General features: G+C 39.7%; 1 protein-coding gene across 10 annotated transcripts in view; it reads left to right on the forward strand.

The window, feature by feature from the left end:
* tnika (TRAF2 and NCK interacting kinase a) overlaps positions 1-18,140 on the forward strand; it is a 53,542-nt gene that overhangs the window by 811 nt on the left and 34,591 nt on the right. For all 10 annotated transcript variants that reach the window (XR_013903754.1, XR_013903755.1, XM_080293891.1 and 7 more), the window contains exon 2: positions 9,941-10,006. Coding sequence is in view for 8 of the 10 variants with exons in the window: in XM_080293891.1 (XP_080150017.1) it covers positions 9,941-10,006 (66 nt within the window). In the remaining 2 variants the exon portion in view is untranslated. The remainder of the gene's footprint in view (positions 1-9,940; positions 10,007-18,140) is intronic.

Consider the following 18,140-nt stretch of genomic DNA (forward strand, 5'->3'; position numbering starts at 1 on the left):
TGACCTGGATAGGGGGTGTTGTGTATCTTCTTTCAGTGGGCCAGCCTATTATAGCCTCATCAGAATTGATTCAGAGTGGAATTTAACCTATTTCAACCACACGCTGCTGATTCTCTTGGCTTGTGTATTGTAAGAACACGACAGAAACTGCTTTTAAGTCAAACTCATATTCATCCAGATTTCCTCTCTTTTGCTGTTCATCATGGTATTTACTCAGTGTATGTGTGCGCGTGTGTGTGCAAGAGAGAGAGGGAAGTGTGCCAACCTACCTGTAGTCACTGTAACCTACTCAAAGTCACAACTGAAGCCTTGCATGCTGCAATAGCCAGTTCTTTTGTTCATCCAGTATGTGCTGTAAGCCATAATACACACAAACACGCACACACACATGTGCACACAAACAGACAGGCATACACAAACAGCCTGTGTTTATGTGTGCAGACCCGTATTTTCACTTCATTGGGCAGTACGTGTGTTTCTAATGTGTAGGTGTCTGCCAAGCTGATAGTCAACTGCATAAAGCAGTAAGGGATGCTTCAGCTAAAGACCCGTTTGCCGCTTTGAGAAACAAAACCACATCCCTCTTGCTTTGTCTCTCTCACACAGCGCAGTTGTCGTCTGTTTGTGCCCACATGCCATTTTTGTCTCCGGTTCTGTCTTTGCTGGTCTCTTGCTTGCTTCATGGTTTCTCGCCTACTTGTTTCTGCTCCACTAACACCAACTCATCCATCTACCTCCATTCCATTTCTTTTCTATCAATTTCATCACCTGTTTTTCTATCACCTTGACTATCTGACTGAGTGAATGTACCTCCCTGTCTCTCTGCCAGTCGCTCTGTCTCCTAGCATTATGTCTCTGCGCCCACCTCCTTGCACTGCTTGAAAGAAGAATAACATTTCCAAGGAATTGTGAATCAAGTGTTTAGGAAAATAAGTGCTACTTTTCAGGTTTACGCCTAGCAAAATTTCATCAGCGGGACAAGCTCTATTAAAGACAGAATGGAAAGAGAAATCTGAAAGAAGAAGAGGAGTAGAACAAAACAGACAGAGAAACACTGAAAGAGGAATGAGGAGGCGAGTGGGAGTTCAGCCATGGATGCCTTATTCTTTAGGAGGCAGGATTTCAAGTGTCTGTCACTGTGACTTAGAGGCAGCTTACATTGATGTGCAGATGCGCATGTTTGCCTTTACATAGAAGTGCATTTAGGAGTATCGGAATATTTAATTTTGTCAAATGATTACTACTATCTTAAAAGTAGTGATGATTTCAAAACACTAAGAGGCTTAAAGGTTTTTGGCAAGAGCAGAATCCTATGTTACATATTTCATTTGATGAAGTGGTGCAGCTCTAAAAAAAGTTTTCATATTTTTCATAAAAATAGTACTTGAGTCAAAAGATGGAAGTGGACAAAATAGAACAGAAAAAATAGAATAGAGATTTCCTACCACCATAATGCTACATTAAGGGAAGCCAAAACTTTTATTTTAATATTTTTCCCCAACACTATACTCCAGCTATTTCCTTGTAATATTATGTTGTGAATGTCTTCTGTGATTTCCTCCGTAACCAAGTTACACAACCTGAACAACATGTTTTACAAGCTGAAATAAACAATGATTTCCAGAGAAGTCTTAAACAAACCAAGGTTTGTCCATTCAACATGTATGAACAATACCTATCTTCCCGAGCAATACATACGTGCGCGCACACACACATAGACAGACACACACATGGTCTAAGATGAAGTTACAGTCATCCACTGCTGGACTGGCTAGACAGGAAGTAGGTCAGCTGGCTCTGACGAGGTGGGGAGGGTTGAGTGGGGGCTTATAAATACTGGGCTTGGTGAAGATGGTGGGGCATTGTGTTTTAGTCTATATGAGTGTATGGTTGGGGGGGTGGGGGGCTGTTCCAGGGCTAGAGCTTCCTTATAGGCACAATGAGCATCACACAGACACACACACTTACAAGAGACAGACAGAATTGAGTGGGAAGTAAAGTGGAAAAAGAAGTGGTTTTTCATGTTTGCTGCCTCTGCATTTTTTCCTCTCTTGCTTTGTTTTCATATGCCTTGTCAGGTCTCTGCAACATCTGCTGGTGTGACACATCAACCCTGCGGCACCTGCATAGATGCATCATGTTTTATTATAGTGGGGAAGGCCAGACTTACTAGAGGCATTCACAGAAATGTTGCTGCTCTGGTCCATCCTACCATGACCCGCAATAACCATAAAAAAATATCATACAAGGTTGAATACTTTAAAAATTCTTTAAATACAGACAGTGGTTTTTATGCAAAGTGATGCGAACACACACAGGTCAGAGGCGTCAGGAGCACAAGCTCATCTAGTCAGCTGACTAGAGCAACAGATGGCAAACCAGCAGGAAGTCCAGCCAGAGTAATACACACACAGACACACACACCACACACTAATACTGGCAGTAGACTAATGTGCTGTGCTGGGAGTCAGGTGTGAAAGCTGAGATGAAAGCGAGAAAAGGTGAAAGGATGAAGGGATAGTGACATGGTCAGAGAAAGACTAAGAGAAAACGCAGAGGGAGAAAGCTGGATTGAAGATGAAGGCAGCTTAGAGAGATTTACAGGAACATTGAGAGACAGTGAGAGAACCCAAGAAGGGAAGAAGAAAATGACAAGAGGGCTGAGCTCGGGGTAAAGGTGGAGATGTGACCAGTGACTAAAGTAGTTCAAGGCAAAGACCCATCTCTAGAGCCTCTCCCTCTCAATCCCTGTTGCCCAGTAAGGCCACATTCCTCTGCCCCTCACTATGGACTCCATAGTAACGGGGCCACAGCAGTGCCCAAGGCTTACACAGAGCTTATTCATGAATAGTCTATATACTGTATGGCAGACTGTCGCTGAGAAATGCCCCTCTCCCTCCCACCCTCCCTTCCACTGTGCCTGCCTGCTTCTAGTTGACCTATTTTTTCCCCCTCAAGTCACTAATGGAGTTAGATTAAAGCTTTAATTCCCTGCCATAAGTATTAAAATGTATAAGTAGTTGTGGTCTGCATGCATGTTTTACTTATTTAAGCCCTCCAGTGTAGCTTTTATTATTATTATAGTTAATTAATTATTTATAACATACCATAATATATTTGTAAGCATCTATAAGGATTGATGGGCACATTTTAATTATTGTACTTTATTAGATCTATAAAAACCATCACTTGATATGGTACCTGAAAGAGTTGTTGTAAACAGTTATGTGCCTTTAACTATTTTAGTGTTGTAAACTATGTATTACACATTTTGTGTGTGTTTATGAATGATTAAAATCCTTTAAAAATGTAATAATCAGTATATAAAACTATGATATCAAATTAATAAATGCTGGTATTTTGCTTCTTGCAACTTGCTAGCTCATTTCAGGAAAAAAGTAAGTGAGCCAAGAAAAGATGTAGGAAAGGATTCCTTGGCAAACCTCACATGAGTAGTTTGTTTTGTGTAAGCACTGACCGCACTGTCTGCTTTCTAAACGACTTCTTAGAAGTGCTTGACAAAAACCAAATGTAGACTGTATAAAAAAGATGCACGTAGCCACCTTGATGTCCTCCGTGAGTTTGTAAACTCCTGGTTTGCATTATGCATGGCAAACATCATGAAAAACATCAAGAGCTCCAGTTCCATGACTTAAAACAGTCAAAGTGCAACATATCGAATGCGTTCTATTCCAGCATGTTTGAAAGTATGCACTGCACCACATACTAGCTTCCTTTTTCACCCCTCTCATTCAGTGACGCACAAGTGCACACTTACACTTGATCTGAAGTGTTTGAAGGAATCATGTGCATGCAGACAAGTCCATAATAGGAGTGATCCCTCCATTGTGTCACACTCACATTGTGCAGGGCAGCAAGGAAAGAAAAATGTATTGAAATGACAGAGGGATGTAGAAAAGCAATTCATGCAGAAGGGGAGGAGTGATGGGCAAATGGGGATAGGGAAAGGTGTGAGATTGCAAGTTGGCAGAATCGGGTGGCGAGAGGTTCTGTTGCATTGCAGAACAAACCCTGCAGCGTGTACCCTCTTCAGTGGCCTGTTAATCTGTGATTAGAAGTGGACTCCTGCTAATGTACTGTACATGTCTGGGTGAGATGTACTGGGAATTGGGCTACAACGACATCTCCTTGTAAAAACAAGCAGTGTTGAGCTGTGTTGTTAAGTGTAAGTGGTTTTATAAGAGGCAAAGCTGGCCCCAGCATGACTCCTATCATCCTCTTAGAGTCCCTAATTCAATCCACCTCACATCTCTGAAAATCACTTTCTACAAAAATTAACTGCACTCACCTGGTCCATGGCTAATGCACAGAAAGATATACTACAGATATACAATAGGTAAATATGAGCTTGGCAAAAATCTTGATCTTGGTGAGTGTAAAAAGTAACATTTTGAGTTTAACTTTTACTGCATAAAGGCTGGTGATATAATGCTAAAGTACTGTTGTGCGATACAAAACTATACATAAGCCATGTTATAGTAACTCAGGGTGCATTGGGATTATTTGATAAGTTTTAAGCACAATATGGATGTACTGTCAGCTTATATGGTATACACATTTTGGCCATCTGGAGTCAACCTCTTGAGCTCTTTGTCGCAATCCTTAAGACTTTCTAGAGCAATTTTGCGGTATAGGGGTGTGGGCTGTATATTGGGCCAGTAGTATTGCCATGTGGGTTTTTTTTTTTAGTTTACAGTTGTATCATGAAAGATTCAAATAATTGCCAGAATCCAAAAGTTCAAAACACAGCATTGCAACAGGATGATCAATAGTATTCACATCAACTGCCAGTTGTCTTAGTCATGTGGTTTGTTAGTTTGACCCACATCACATTACGCGTAACGTTATACAAGTTTAGCAATTGTCTATGTGAAAATAGAGATTTGTGCAATTTTAATTTTATTTCCTCAGCTTTCGTTGCAAAGCTTGCACAACTCACTGCTGGGTCTGGTTGAAATAATCATGACTGTTATGACTATAAAGACACTTCAAAGTCTTACTTTTTAGCAGCAGGAATGTACAATAAAAATACGCTAAAAGACCTGAAAGAATTTGTTATTTTCTGATAAGCCAATTTTTTTTAAACAAATAATTTGAGAAGTGGTTTTGTAAATCGTCATCTTAATCAGAATACTCATAGCTTATCTTCTCAGATGTGATGATTTAACCTTAATAGACCTTCTGTCTTTCTCTGCTATATTATAAATATATGACTCTAAACTTTGCATTGAATAAGCTATCTGCTGTTGGTCTGTCATTCACAAAGATAAAGATAGCTGGTAAAATGTAGCGTGATTGGGATGTAGCTGCAAACTGATTCACTAAACCGGAAGAATAATTGTTTGTGTCACCATGTAAATGTACTGTCATAGATTAGATTTCCAGCATCTGCAGTGATTATTTTCAATTTCATCGGGACTCTAATGTTCACTTATTGTACTGCTGTTTTTGTGTGTTAAATGTGTTGCCTCTGTCTTAATTTTATTTTTCATTTTTCCTCTCCACTTTTAATTTGAAGTCACATGTCACTTGAGCATATTTTTAAAGTATGTAACTGTGTTGTGTGATTGATATGAATACTAATGTTTGGAGCTGAACTCATAAGAGAAATCAGAACTAAGTAAAATCTCATACAAAGACCTTAGTGACTACTCTCTAGTGCAATGTGATCTTTAGATTTAGTATTGGTTTAATTCATAACACAGCTGATATATGGCTGATACAATGAACAAACAGACACAGCATTAGAGAGTAAAAGTGGCTTTGGTTAGACTTTACACAATGGCATCGAGGTGTGGTTTTGTCAAAGGAATTCACATACCTCGAATGCATCAAAATGTGTCAGGCAACAAAGCATTGAGTGATACATTACTTCTCAAGAAGGGCGAGTCTACTTTGTAAGTAACAGTTGATTCGTTGTTAATAGCTCTACTGAAAATCTTTAATTACCTTGTTTACACATGGCCCTCTCAGCCTTGTAATCCGCTGGAGCAAGCAATATATATTTAAGAGTCAGCTGCATTTCTTATGGCCTTTGCATGCAACTTGTTCTGATCAGATTGATTATGTTTCCATGTGTATTCAGCCATGCTTAGATCACCTGATAGCGATTTTATGTGAGTAATTTGCTCTGGTTTTAACATTAGTTTTAAGGTTAAAGCTAGGATTAGCTTTTGGTTAGATAGGAGTTAAAGTTAGGAATGTAGTGGAGAGAATTAAGGTTAGGCTGTAGAATGAAAGAATGAATGCAGTCAGTAAAAGTCCTCACACATGTCGTAAAGTGGCTTTCGCAAGGGCTGCAGGCCTGCTCTTAAAAATCCATTATTAATGGACTCTGCTGCTCATGGGCCAATATTCTCTGTCTGGAGCAAAAGAGACAAGCCATTACTGTATTCATCTCATGTACCAAAAGTTAATACAATGTACTTGTGACTAGAGCCTGACTGATATAGGATTTTTAAGACTGATACTGCTACCGATATTTGGTGCTTTAAAAATCTGCTATTACATATAACGACCGATATGTTTTTTTTCTGTAACTTTTGTTATGTGTAGTTATTGAATTGCTCATTACTTTTTACATTTTAATTTGTCAGCTGTTATAAATACTGATAGTGATAGATTTGCAGATAGCTATTGGCCAATAAAATCATCGCTGACAATTGGTCAATTAGCTGTTACCTACATTAACTTATTAGAAAAGCTGTATGAAGTACAATAAAGGTTATCGGTGACCAGTCAGTGTCATGCTTCTATCATGTTGCAACGGCTTATAGAAAATAAAGGAAGTCGTGTTCTTTTGTGGCTTTGAAAAATTCTTAGAGAAGCGTCTGAACTGGAATAAAGCTAAGTAAGAAAAAAAACTGCACCATCATCAGACAGAAGCCTCTGCTCAAAAGTTGTCTGTGGGTGTCTTTACATCTGTTGGTGGATCCTCATTCTTCTTTCTCTGAGCACTTTTTTTAATGTATCACAAGCTATTTTTAATGTACTGTTATTCAGCAGCTTTATAGAGACGCACAGCATGATTAATTGGCCACCAATGGGGTCATATGGCTGTCATGTGACCCTGGCAAAGACTCAGCAGGAAAACAAAATGAAAAAAAAAACCCCCAAAACAAAACAAGGAAGTAGGCCGAATTGTTTCAGTTACAGGGAACTCCAACCCACAGACGCACAGACGCAGATGCAGTCTTAGAGGTGGCCACGTGCCGAGAGCTGATTCTGCAAGTGGCCTCTAAAATATGAATGATATTGTACTATATTTTTGTGGGTAAGCCTAAAGATATGTATGAACTGAAGCATTGCCTTTGTACCTATATGTATTTTCTTTTCTTTTTTTTGCACGTGAACGTTTCTGTTGTGTGTAAACAAAAAAGGAAACGAGAAGGCATCCTTCGATGAATCTCGAGACAGACTGTCAGAACTTTGTTTGCGGCTCTGAGAGTTGATTCACACAGCTGTCAAGCACACACATGGAGATGCACACACAGAAGTAGTGAGAGATAAAGAAAGTAAACGGTGAAATAATCTACCTCTATAAGCTGGCAACACCGGTCACATGCACACTCAGAATGCCCATGTTAGCACTGTTAAAAGCAACTAGCAGTCTCTCTCTAACTTTCTCTCTTTCACGTGCACAAGCATTTACTTAGACATACACTCATCATTTTGTGCCCACTCATACTTGTTAGAACATTTGAACACTATCCCTGTGTAGGAGTGTGTTATTGGCACAGTGTGTGTGTTTTTGTGTGCATGTAGTTTTGAGAGTGTGAGAGAGCTAGACAGCGGGAGGATGTACTTGAGACAGAAAGTGAGAGAATGAGTTTTGCGATGTGTGCGCGTGCGTTTGTGTACGAGGAAAAGCGCATGTGTGTGCTGGCGTCTGCAGAACACAACGGAGGGGTGAAAAACGACAGAAAACAGGAAGAAGGGAACAAGAAAAGCGCAAGGCCCTGTCTTCAGAAACAGCTGACAGGTTGACAGGTCTGCTGAGACCAACAGAAACAAACATATGGAGACAGAGTGAGAGAGACAAAGGGAGGGATGGGGAAAGGCAGAGACACTGAGAAGGAAGAGGGGGAAGTTGAGACAGAAGAACAGAAGAAGGAGAAAATGCATTTTAGAAGTCTTAACATTTATGCAAACCCCTTAAAATAGGCTATAGCGTTACCTGTTTAACATCAGAGGAAAATCTTTTTTCATCTGTGGTATGTGGTTCACTAGCACTGTGGTAGCGCACGTGTCATGCCAGCAAAGTTAGCTGCAAGTTCAATTGAAAATTCACAGACATGATATGAATGTGAAGTGCAAACAGTGAGAAAGAGAAAGTACGTGATAAAAAAAAAAAAAAATAGATGAACTGCGAATGCAAGACGGGAGGAAAGTGATAAGGTTAGAAAAGAGGGACAAGGATGCAAATAGAATACATGTGTGGCTGTTCAGAATAGAAATAAAAAAAAAGATGTATTATTGAGAGGGGAATTGTCTGTGAGAAAGGAGTATTGTGTAAAACTCTCTGTTCTTTAGGTTTGTATGAGTCCCAGTGTAGATCTACATAATAGTGCAGTTTATTTTTGGTGAATCAGCAATGAAATAAGCCTTTAGCTTTGCCCCCAGTTGAAGAATCACATTTTTAAACATCTTCTTTTGCTCTAAAAGAAGAATGGAATATAAAAAACGGATCAAAGATTTATTTGAATACCCAGTAGAGTTGGCTGTAACATACTGTAATCCACATTCCAGTGAGCTGGTAATGACATTTTCAAAAGTCTGAACTATCATTGTAAGATTACTTGCTTTATTGTGTTGTCATCATGAACATGTCGAGTGAATAAAACCTCAAGAATAGCTCCAGCGTTCTGGTTGAGGACAGTTGATGTATTGATGAATGATGGCCACATTTATCAAACTTGTGAATGACAGCGGCGGGGAGAAAAGCTGGTAAAGCTGGTAAAAGGACCTCAGTGTTTCTGGAACTCTGAACCTCATTCACTGTTGGAATGAGAGCAAAGTGCAGATAAAAGAGTGAGACAGACATAGATGGACTTCAGCTGGTTGGAAAACAGAAGCTGGAGGAGCAGAGAGAGTGTGAAAGAGACAGGGAGAAAGCAAGAGAGAGAGAAGGAAGGAGAGGGTAAATGCCAGCTATTGTTGGAATGCCGTAGCAACGTGCAGCAGAAAGGAAGGGGGAGGTGTGTGTGTGTGTGTGTGTGTGTGTGTGTGTGCACAGGGTCAGTGGGTTTTATGCTCAGTTCAAGCTGCTCCTTTTCAAAGATGCGTTGAGTTGTGTTGGCAACCTAGCGACCGTGGGCTTAAATTATTAGCTAGTCTGGATGCATGCCTAAAGCAATCCAGCACTGCATTTCAGAATAGTGTATCAACACTCTGAGAGCTTTACTGAGACATTACTGCTCATTTAAACTACCTGCACTGTTTAGAATACATGCCCACTGTTGTAATATGGATTAAAAGACTCAACGCTGCATGCAACATCAACATGCTAGCATGCTCAGAATTACAGTGTGTTGATGTTAAGTAGATATAATTTGTCTGTTAACATGCTAACATTTATCACTGAGCAATAAACATAAGATGAAGCTAAGGCTGGAGGGAATGTAATCCTTTTTTTGATGATGGCGCTGGATGTAAAGTTACTTAAACCCCCATATCACCGCTCATTTGCTTCTCTTTAGACTCATCTCTGATCACCATCTGATTAAAATTTCTAGACAATTCATCTGGCAGCTGTGAAGCTGTCTCTTCCTGTACCTAAGACTTAGACCAGCTGAAGGCTTTTCTGTGCAAACATATGCCATACCTTATTGCATTCAAACAATCTGAGTTTGTTTTAAGGTTATGTAGAGCTGAGTGTCTGTATTCTAACCATTCCACTGTCTTTTCTTTGAATTTACAGGATCCCGTCGGCATCTTTGAGCTGGTTGAGCTGGTGGGAAATGGCACATATGGGCAGGTGTACAAGGTGAGACTTATATACACTAAGAATGTCGTTCTGATAGCATGCTCCTCATTCTTATCAGTTTTTTATTTAGCCTCTGCAAGTAGCCCGCGTGAAACAAAGAAAGACAATGTAAATGAAGGAGCATAGGAAATAATACAGGAGATAAAAGAAACCCCACAGCTGTGGTGAAACTGTAGATGTGTAAAAGTACGATAACCTGCTAATTTTTCTTGTCCCTTTAAATAACACTTTACTCTCTTTACTGTTTTTAGACCTCTCTTATCTCAGCAATGCTTTAACCTTTTGAGGTTTTTCTGGGACACAGGAAGTACTCGTGCTAAGTCGGTCTGCATTTGTGACATCACTGTGGTTTGTGCTTTTTGTTGTCAGATGGGCTCAGCTGTTTCCCACAGTTATTTAAACAGAATCTCTCAGTCCATGTCACTGTCTGAGCTTCCTCTTCTCTTCATGACAGCCTGTCGTTCTCTGTTCCTTGCTTCCTTTTCCTGATTCTGCTGCTTTATTTTGCCTCTCTGCAGGATAGGGAAGCAGCCTGTGTCACTCTGTTTAATGACCCCTAGTTGGAATAAATATGTTTAAATATATGGACCGATAAAATATGTGGACAGCCTCTGACTCTGAAAGCCTTCAGTGCATGTATTTTGCATGCTTGAGGATGTGTCTAATGAACCAGAGACTTACGGTCAGGTGGTGATGGAGAGGAGCCTATTTAACCAAATGAAAGGTCAGACAAAGGTCAGACATACTTATCCACACTTCTAAAAATATGTGTGTGTGTGGTTGTTTGTAAGATCCAGAAAGGACGAAAAACAGAAATAATAATAACCAGTAGAATCTTTATTTTTTTAGTCTACAAATAAATAAATAATAATAATAAAAAATATTGTTTGAAACTTCAGGCCCAGGTTGGTCTTAAACTTTTTCAGTCACTTGACCAAGAAATTTTCCATTACACACACACACACACACACATGCCGCTTTCTCCCCTCTGATACACATTTACCTCACACAATGTGAGTGCTTTGTTAAGGCTATACTTTACAGTCCCACTCACCCGTATTTATTTAACAATTAAGCTGATTTGATAAATTAGCTTATTTTTGTGGCTAAAAAAAGAATCATAGGCTCAGTGCCAGACTGGAATATGATGATTAGGAAAAAGGGCTTGCTAGTCATTCCTCTTTGTTACTGTATGGAAGTGGGGGAATGCAAATTTAATGACAAATGGCTTGAGAATAATGGTTACTCTTGGTGGTACAAGTATGTGCCTGGAAATGCTTACAAAGCAAACTGTGCTGCGTGTTGAAAACTGTAACAATGGGATCAAATTTAGGATGATAATGAGGTTTGAAGTGTTGTTTCTCTTCTCAGAATGGTAATTGGCTGTTGGGTTTTCCGGTTTCTTTTTTCATATGTGATATGAATCCTCATATATTTAGATTTTGGACTGCCAGTTTAATTTTAATGAAAAAAATGAAGGCCTATCTGTCATAATAGCTGTATGAAAGGGACAAACATAGCAGAAAAAAAGATTAAACTTCAAATATCATCCTGTTCAGTGCTCTATAAATACAGCTTAAACTAGGAAAGATCAGTCTCAGACACAGAGATAAGCAGCAGAGTCACTTGAGCAAAAATGTCATCTATTTTAAATTTCTCACACAGCTGAGGTTCCTCTTTCAGGCAGGCTGCCTGAAGAGGATCAACGTTTTTTGAGCAGGTGAACCTCTGACTCACTGAGATGATAAACTGACCTTCAGCCTGGCGGGTATTAGTGAAGTGGAATTGCTCTGGCTCGTTCTGAATCATTTTAAACACTTGTTATATGAGAAAAATAACACAGGACAATATCATTCTTTAGAGCTGTGGTATCTCTGTTCTGCATCAGTGAATCCTTGTCAGCGTGCTGTGCAGTTTGCCTTTTTTCGCTCAGATGAAAAGAGCAGAAGGAGATAAGAGTCAGACAGACTGCAAAAATGATTTGACTCTTTGTTTTGATTCCCAAAATATATTCAAGTTGCTCAGGGGCCAGTTTTTCTGATGTTTATGTGATCACAGAGTACAAGTTATGCCTTGATTTGTGGTGTGCTACAGTTTCAAATAAACCATAAATAACAAGTAAAAAAAATCATATGGATGAAAAAAAAAATTAAAGCTAGCTTTGAGGTTATTAAAACTTTAATAAGTTTTAATTTTTAATAAGTTTTAAGGCATTTTTACATCTACACTTTAACTGAATAGAAAGATTATAAGAAAAAGTAAAAAAAAAAGTGTTTTCTCAATTCTATTCCTACAGCAGGAAAAACACAAAATGAGTTTGCCTTATTCTGCTGTAGTAAATTGCACTCGGTGAACTATGTGTATAGTGAAGCTATAGGTTTACTATGCATGCATGGTTTTGTGCATCCATTTGTGTGTGATAGCAGCATTGTTTTATATTATTGGTTAAAGAAGGGCACTAATGTGCCACATAGTTCCACGTGTGCCTGTGAGCAAGAGATAACAGGTTTATCAGCAATTCCATTACTCCATCTAGTTAAATGATACAGATCTGGCTCTCAGTTCTCTTTCCACCATCTCTCTTTCACTCCTTTCCTTCTTATATATGCCTAAAATCTTATCACAATAAAAAACTATCTATCCACATTATCATTTTTGTTGTAGTTTCTTTGACAGCAGAAATAGTTCAGAGACGTAGCCAATGATAGAAAATATTTTTACCCTGTCTTCACTCCTCTCACATGAGAGATCCATGGTGGTTATGTTGCTAGTTCTTCCTCCTCTGCCTGCACATCCTCTTACTTTTCATCCTTTTGCTTTTGTGGATTTCTCTTATCAATATATAATCACGTTCATTCTTTTGTTTCCTCTGTTTTCTGTATTGAAACATCCCCAGTGAACTCTACTTAAGGGGGGACAGTGTGCCTACAGTATGTGCATATATATATATAGCTTCTACTGCCAGGTTTAAAAGGGCCATAAATAGAGAACATGGGTAATGCTGAATAATTAAATACCTTCTCTCTCCACTTCCCTCTCTCTTCATCTTCCACTCTCTCGGCTTCCTCCTTTAGATTTCACTGTTGTCCCTGTGCCTCATCTGTATTCCCCACTTTTATTCCCTTTATTTAGCCATCACCTCCACTCACTCTCTTGTTATACTTATAATACTTCTGTTATGTCCGTCTTCCTTTCTTTCTTCCTGATGCCTGTGAATATTTTATGTCAGCTGTACTTCTCAAAATGAGGAAAGACTCCTCACCTCTTTTGGCACTATAGGATATAGGAAGAAACTGACAGGTTGCCTTATTGACTGACAGGGTTATTGATCTGCTAATTGATTAATCACAGTTTCTTGCCATTCCCGTGGGAGAAGTGATTTTTCAGCTTGATGGGCAAAAAGACAACTAGAGATGGCAACTAATCATATCATGGTCACAGGAGTGCAAACTGATACACGCATTCACACACATGGATGGATGTGTGACACCCATATACATCATCTCATCAACTGTCTCCTTGGCCTTCACAGCAATAAACCATTTTATACTTTTGCGTGTGTTTGTGTGTGTGTTGTTTGCACATATCGGCCCCTCCCCTCTCTGTGACTTTGCTGTCTTCACACAGTGAGGAAGCAGTAAAAATAAGTGGAAAGAAGGCGACCAGTCTTTTTCTCTCTGGTGGCAGAACACATCCACTCTGCTGCTGCTGCTGCTGCTTACTGCACCCTCTTTAAATATTCACTAGTCAGTCTGAAAGACACACACACACACACACACACAGTGAAGAAGACGTGACAGTTGAGGACCTGGGCCGTGTGGGCTTTTCTAGTGTATGCTCACCCACTGTGACAGTGATGCTGTAAAGAGAGCACCTGCATGGTTTCCGGTTATTGCACTGGTGTACGTGTGTCTAAATCAATGTGTATACAAGGATCGTGCAGTGTCTGACATTTCCTCTTGTCACTGTGTATGCTCCTTTCATGTGTTCAGCAGTCAAGGTCGTGTGTATTCTTCTGAAAATGTCATGGGTTTCACTTATCCTGAAAATGATGCACAGATTCAGGTCAGACATCAGTGAAGTCTTCACAGCTAATCTTGTTATCTTGGCATGTAAAGAGACAAAAAGAACGTAGATTAGGATTAATCACTTTCTCTCTCCCTCCTCCTCTGTCCATAGTTGTGTTTTTGTTTTTGTTGTGTTTTTTTGTTGTTGTTGTTTTTTTACCTGCAGTGCTCTGCCTGTCTTGCTCCCCTCCCCAGTTCTTCTCCTCCTCCTCCTCCTCCTCCCTCCCTGCCCTCTTAAGGAACTGAATAAAACTTCAAAGGTGTTTCTTTTTTATCTTCCTTATCTGCTGGAAGTCACGCAGCAAAGGACCATGGGAGATTTTTCCCTCTGCACGCTTGCCACAGACTCCTTTTTAACACACACACACGCAGACACGGAACACACGAACACACATATCTCAGAGAAGCAGCATGAAGTAAGAAAGTCTGGCATAAAAGACTTCAAAACAGTATGATAGATAGAGTGACTTCATTTACTCCTCTTGTTTGATGTTCTAAACTCCGCCAGCTAGTGTTTCACAGCAGGAAAGAAGATCAAGCAAAAGCAAGCATATACACATATACAGTTTGTATCTCTTTGAAACTAGTCATTCTTGGATCGTGCTAAAATTGGCAACACGACATATGAGTGGTTGGCATTACGTGTTGTGAGGAATGTGCCTTCCGCTCCATTTCAGTTGATTTTTAACAAAGGTTAACTATCAAGTATTGATTGTGAAGTTAACAGGTTTGTAATTTGAATGCCAAATATTTGGGTTAATTGAAGATTTATGGATTTCCTTCTAATACTAGTCACATCGAAAACACTTTCACTGGCGCGGTTGGAGATAGAATGAGGTCTAAAATATATGGCCTTTTTTTTTTATTTTTTTTTTATTTTGCACATTCTGCAAATGGTGATTTTTTTTTGGTTTTGGGGTATAATGGTAAGTAACGTCAGAGAGCTCAAGATAATGTCTAGAGCTTGTTTTGCCAAGCCCAAATCATAAAAACAAAGAAAAAGCACAAATCCCCTTTAAGAAGCTGGAACCAGCCTTGTTGCTGAATCAGGAAAACCTATTTCCATGTTTGTTTTCACCATTGTGACAGTGTATTCTTACAAGATTTAAATTCATTTTATTTTATCTAAAGGAATATGTAAAAACTGAATGATTGATCAATAATTACACTTTACCGTGACATGTTCTAGTTTGACTAGATGCCAGGCAGCTTAGTATAATACAATATTTTTGTAATGTGAGTGTTTTATTTGGGTATAAATGTAATTCTTTTGCAAATCACACTGTAGATGTTCATAGATTTAGCATCCACCATAAGCACAGTGGTAATGAGAAATTATAATCATTCTCTGACTCCCCTAAAAGATGTATAGGCTACAGTCATGTTTTATAAGCTGCTGGTAGTGTGATAACAGGCTGACATGTGCAACTACAGAGTGACATGTAAATGTAAAAGAATGTTGTGCTGAATGGCAGGATTAGTGTCCATACTGCTCGCAGAGGGTCGCAGCTGGAAGCACATGCAGCTCAGGTGTAATTTGTTTTTTTTTTTTTGTGTACACTACCTGAATATGTGTGTGTTTGTGTCTGCCTGTTGCCATATATAACACATGTCCCTGGTGGTGGTGTTGTTGTGGTTTCCATTGTCACTCTGTTTCAATATAACTGTTCTACTGTAATTTCTGCTGTTTTTACACACACACACACACACACACACACACACACACACACACACACACACACACACACACACACACACACACACACACACACACACACACGTGCTTCAGTCTCTGGAGTCATTATGAATGAACTGTGAACCGTGACTGAGGTGGATGTTACTGTGGGGCCAGCAGATGTGCTTGTTTTTACCATATACAGAGATACACTCACGCACACACAAACTCACACCTGGCAGTGTTTTCATTAGCCTACATCCTCTCTCTATCTTCCCCAAGGTCACACGTCCCACTTACCCACAATGCACTCCTGCCGCCCAGACCAGAGTCAATTAGCCATAGCTGATGTCAATAACAATCTCTCGTTCTGTCTTTGCTTTTCTTTCCCAGTCTGTCTCTTTCTACTGTATATTTCCCAGTTATAGAGCAGCCTCTTTTTCACTGATACTGTCATTGAGCTTAAAACAACTTTTTCGCCACTTGAAATGTTCATCAATAGGTAATTCAATAAGCTATACCAGCCCTCACTCTCTATTATCCTTCATTTGCTGTGTCTTCTCCTTTTTTATGGCCTTTAGCTGCATTTTCTTTGTTTTTCCACTCTAACTGCTTTTCATCTAAAATGCTTTTTCTCTTCATGTGTTCTGTCCTCCATACCCTCGCTCATCTGTTTCTTCCTATCTCTCTTTCACCTTCATCCCGCACAGTAAATCAGCTTGGCTGTTCGTTTGACCTCCAGAGCTGCTGGAGCGTGATGCCGAAGTGCTGAACCTGCCGCTTTTCCTCTTCACAGCAGCCCTTCTCCCTCGCTTGGGCACATTGCGAATCACTTACTCTCTCTTTTCTTGCCTGTTTGACAGCAGTTGCATTTAGAGGGAGAAGTGTTTCCTTCCAAATTTAAAAAAATTTCAGCAGTTTTATTTGAAATGAGAGATAAGGTCAAAGTAATGAGCAAATGGATCAATGAATTCATGTTTGATTAAGATCGGATCGTTTTAGATCCGTTTCAGAGACAAGGTCAAGCAGTTATTTGGTTGGATTTTAACAACAGAAAGCTAAATAAAGCATTTGTGTACATTACATTTGTGTATGTGGGAGATTGTGTTTCAGTCAATTTGAGTCTGTCTACCATAAACAAGCTCCAGTAACAGATTATTCTGTTAGTGTTTACCTAGTTCGTCACAAAGCAGGTATTATGATAAGGCTAAGCTTTGACTATTTTCTGACATGTATGCACAGATACCAAAATAAATATACACACTCACAGGTCATAGGCAGTGTCAGATATGTTTGCGATCATTTTAAACTATTTAGTGTGATTGTATTTGTCATTATGAGGCAGTATGAATCCTTTCCCTGAACCCAGATTAGGTTGTTTTTTGTGTGTTTGTTTCTACTAGCTTGTTAATTAGCTGGCTGTACTGTGAGCAGGCAGGTTAATAAGCGGCTATATTTCAGACTACTGATAAATTATTGCTTCAGTAGGCTTTAGATGTTAACAGTGGTTCATTCAGAATGAAATCAACACTTGCAGGATTTCTAACGCAAAATTCAAATTAGCTGTATTCCACCACCCATCAATAATAGCTTCTAAACTATTCTACAGATCGTTGCGCTCATCTTTCTTTTCCCTCATCACCTTCACCTTAGTTCCTTTAATAATTGTTCTCTACAAAATCTGTGCTGGTGTATGTTTTCCTCACATTTGCTGGCTCTTGTTATGGCTTCTCTTTAAATCTTCTTTCATCTCAGTCTGTCTTCCTCTTTTTCTTTCTCATGCCTGAGCGTGAGCACAGCCTCGGGGTGCTTCTGTATTTCCTGGCTAGTGCAGGAGTAGATTGGAATGGAGGCCTTTGTCACTTTTATTTACTGCCTCACTGATTTCACGACACCGTCTTCTGCGCGTTGTGTGTATGCGAGATGCTTCTGTGTGTGTGTTTCTGTGTGATCACGTGTGAATGCGGAATGATTGCAGGTGTTTGAACTGCAATGAGGTGTGTCTGGGAGTATTGCCCCTTTATTTCTTTGGGAGCCTTCCAGCAGAACTGTGTTTGTAGTGTTCGTTAGCCAAAAGTGGCTTTTAGTCTGCCTCATAGCTCCAGCACCTTCTGCTGAACAGGATGGGTTTGTAATAAAACCGGTGGGCGTTGATATAGAGGTACAGACTGAAACACTGGTTATCTGAAATCCTTCAACCCTGAGACTGCCTCACTTTGGTATGTGTGTGTGTGCGTGTGAAGTGGGGGGCACCTCTACGTCAGACAAAACAAGCACAAAAAAACATGCACACGGTGATAGTCCTGGTGCACACCATTCAGACCTTCTCCCCTAAGATGCTGTTACTATGCAAACAGGCCCTGCGCTATGACACAATGCATTGCTGAAGCTG

This window comes from Astatotilapia calliptera, chromosome 19 (genome assembly GCF_964374335.1).
Source record: "Astatotilapia calliptera chromosome 19, fAstCal68.1, whole genome shotgun sequence".
Taxonomy (NCBI): Eukaryota; Metazoa; Chordata; class Actinopteri; order Cichliformes; family Cichlidae; genus Astatotilapia; species Astatotilapia calliptera.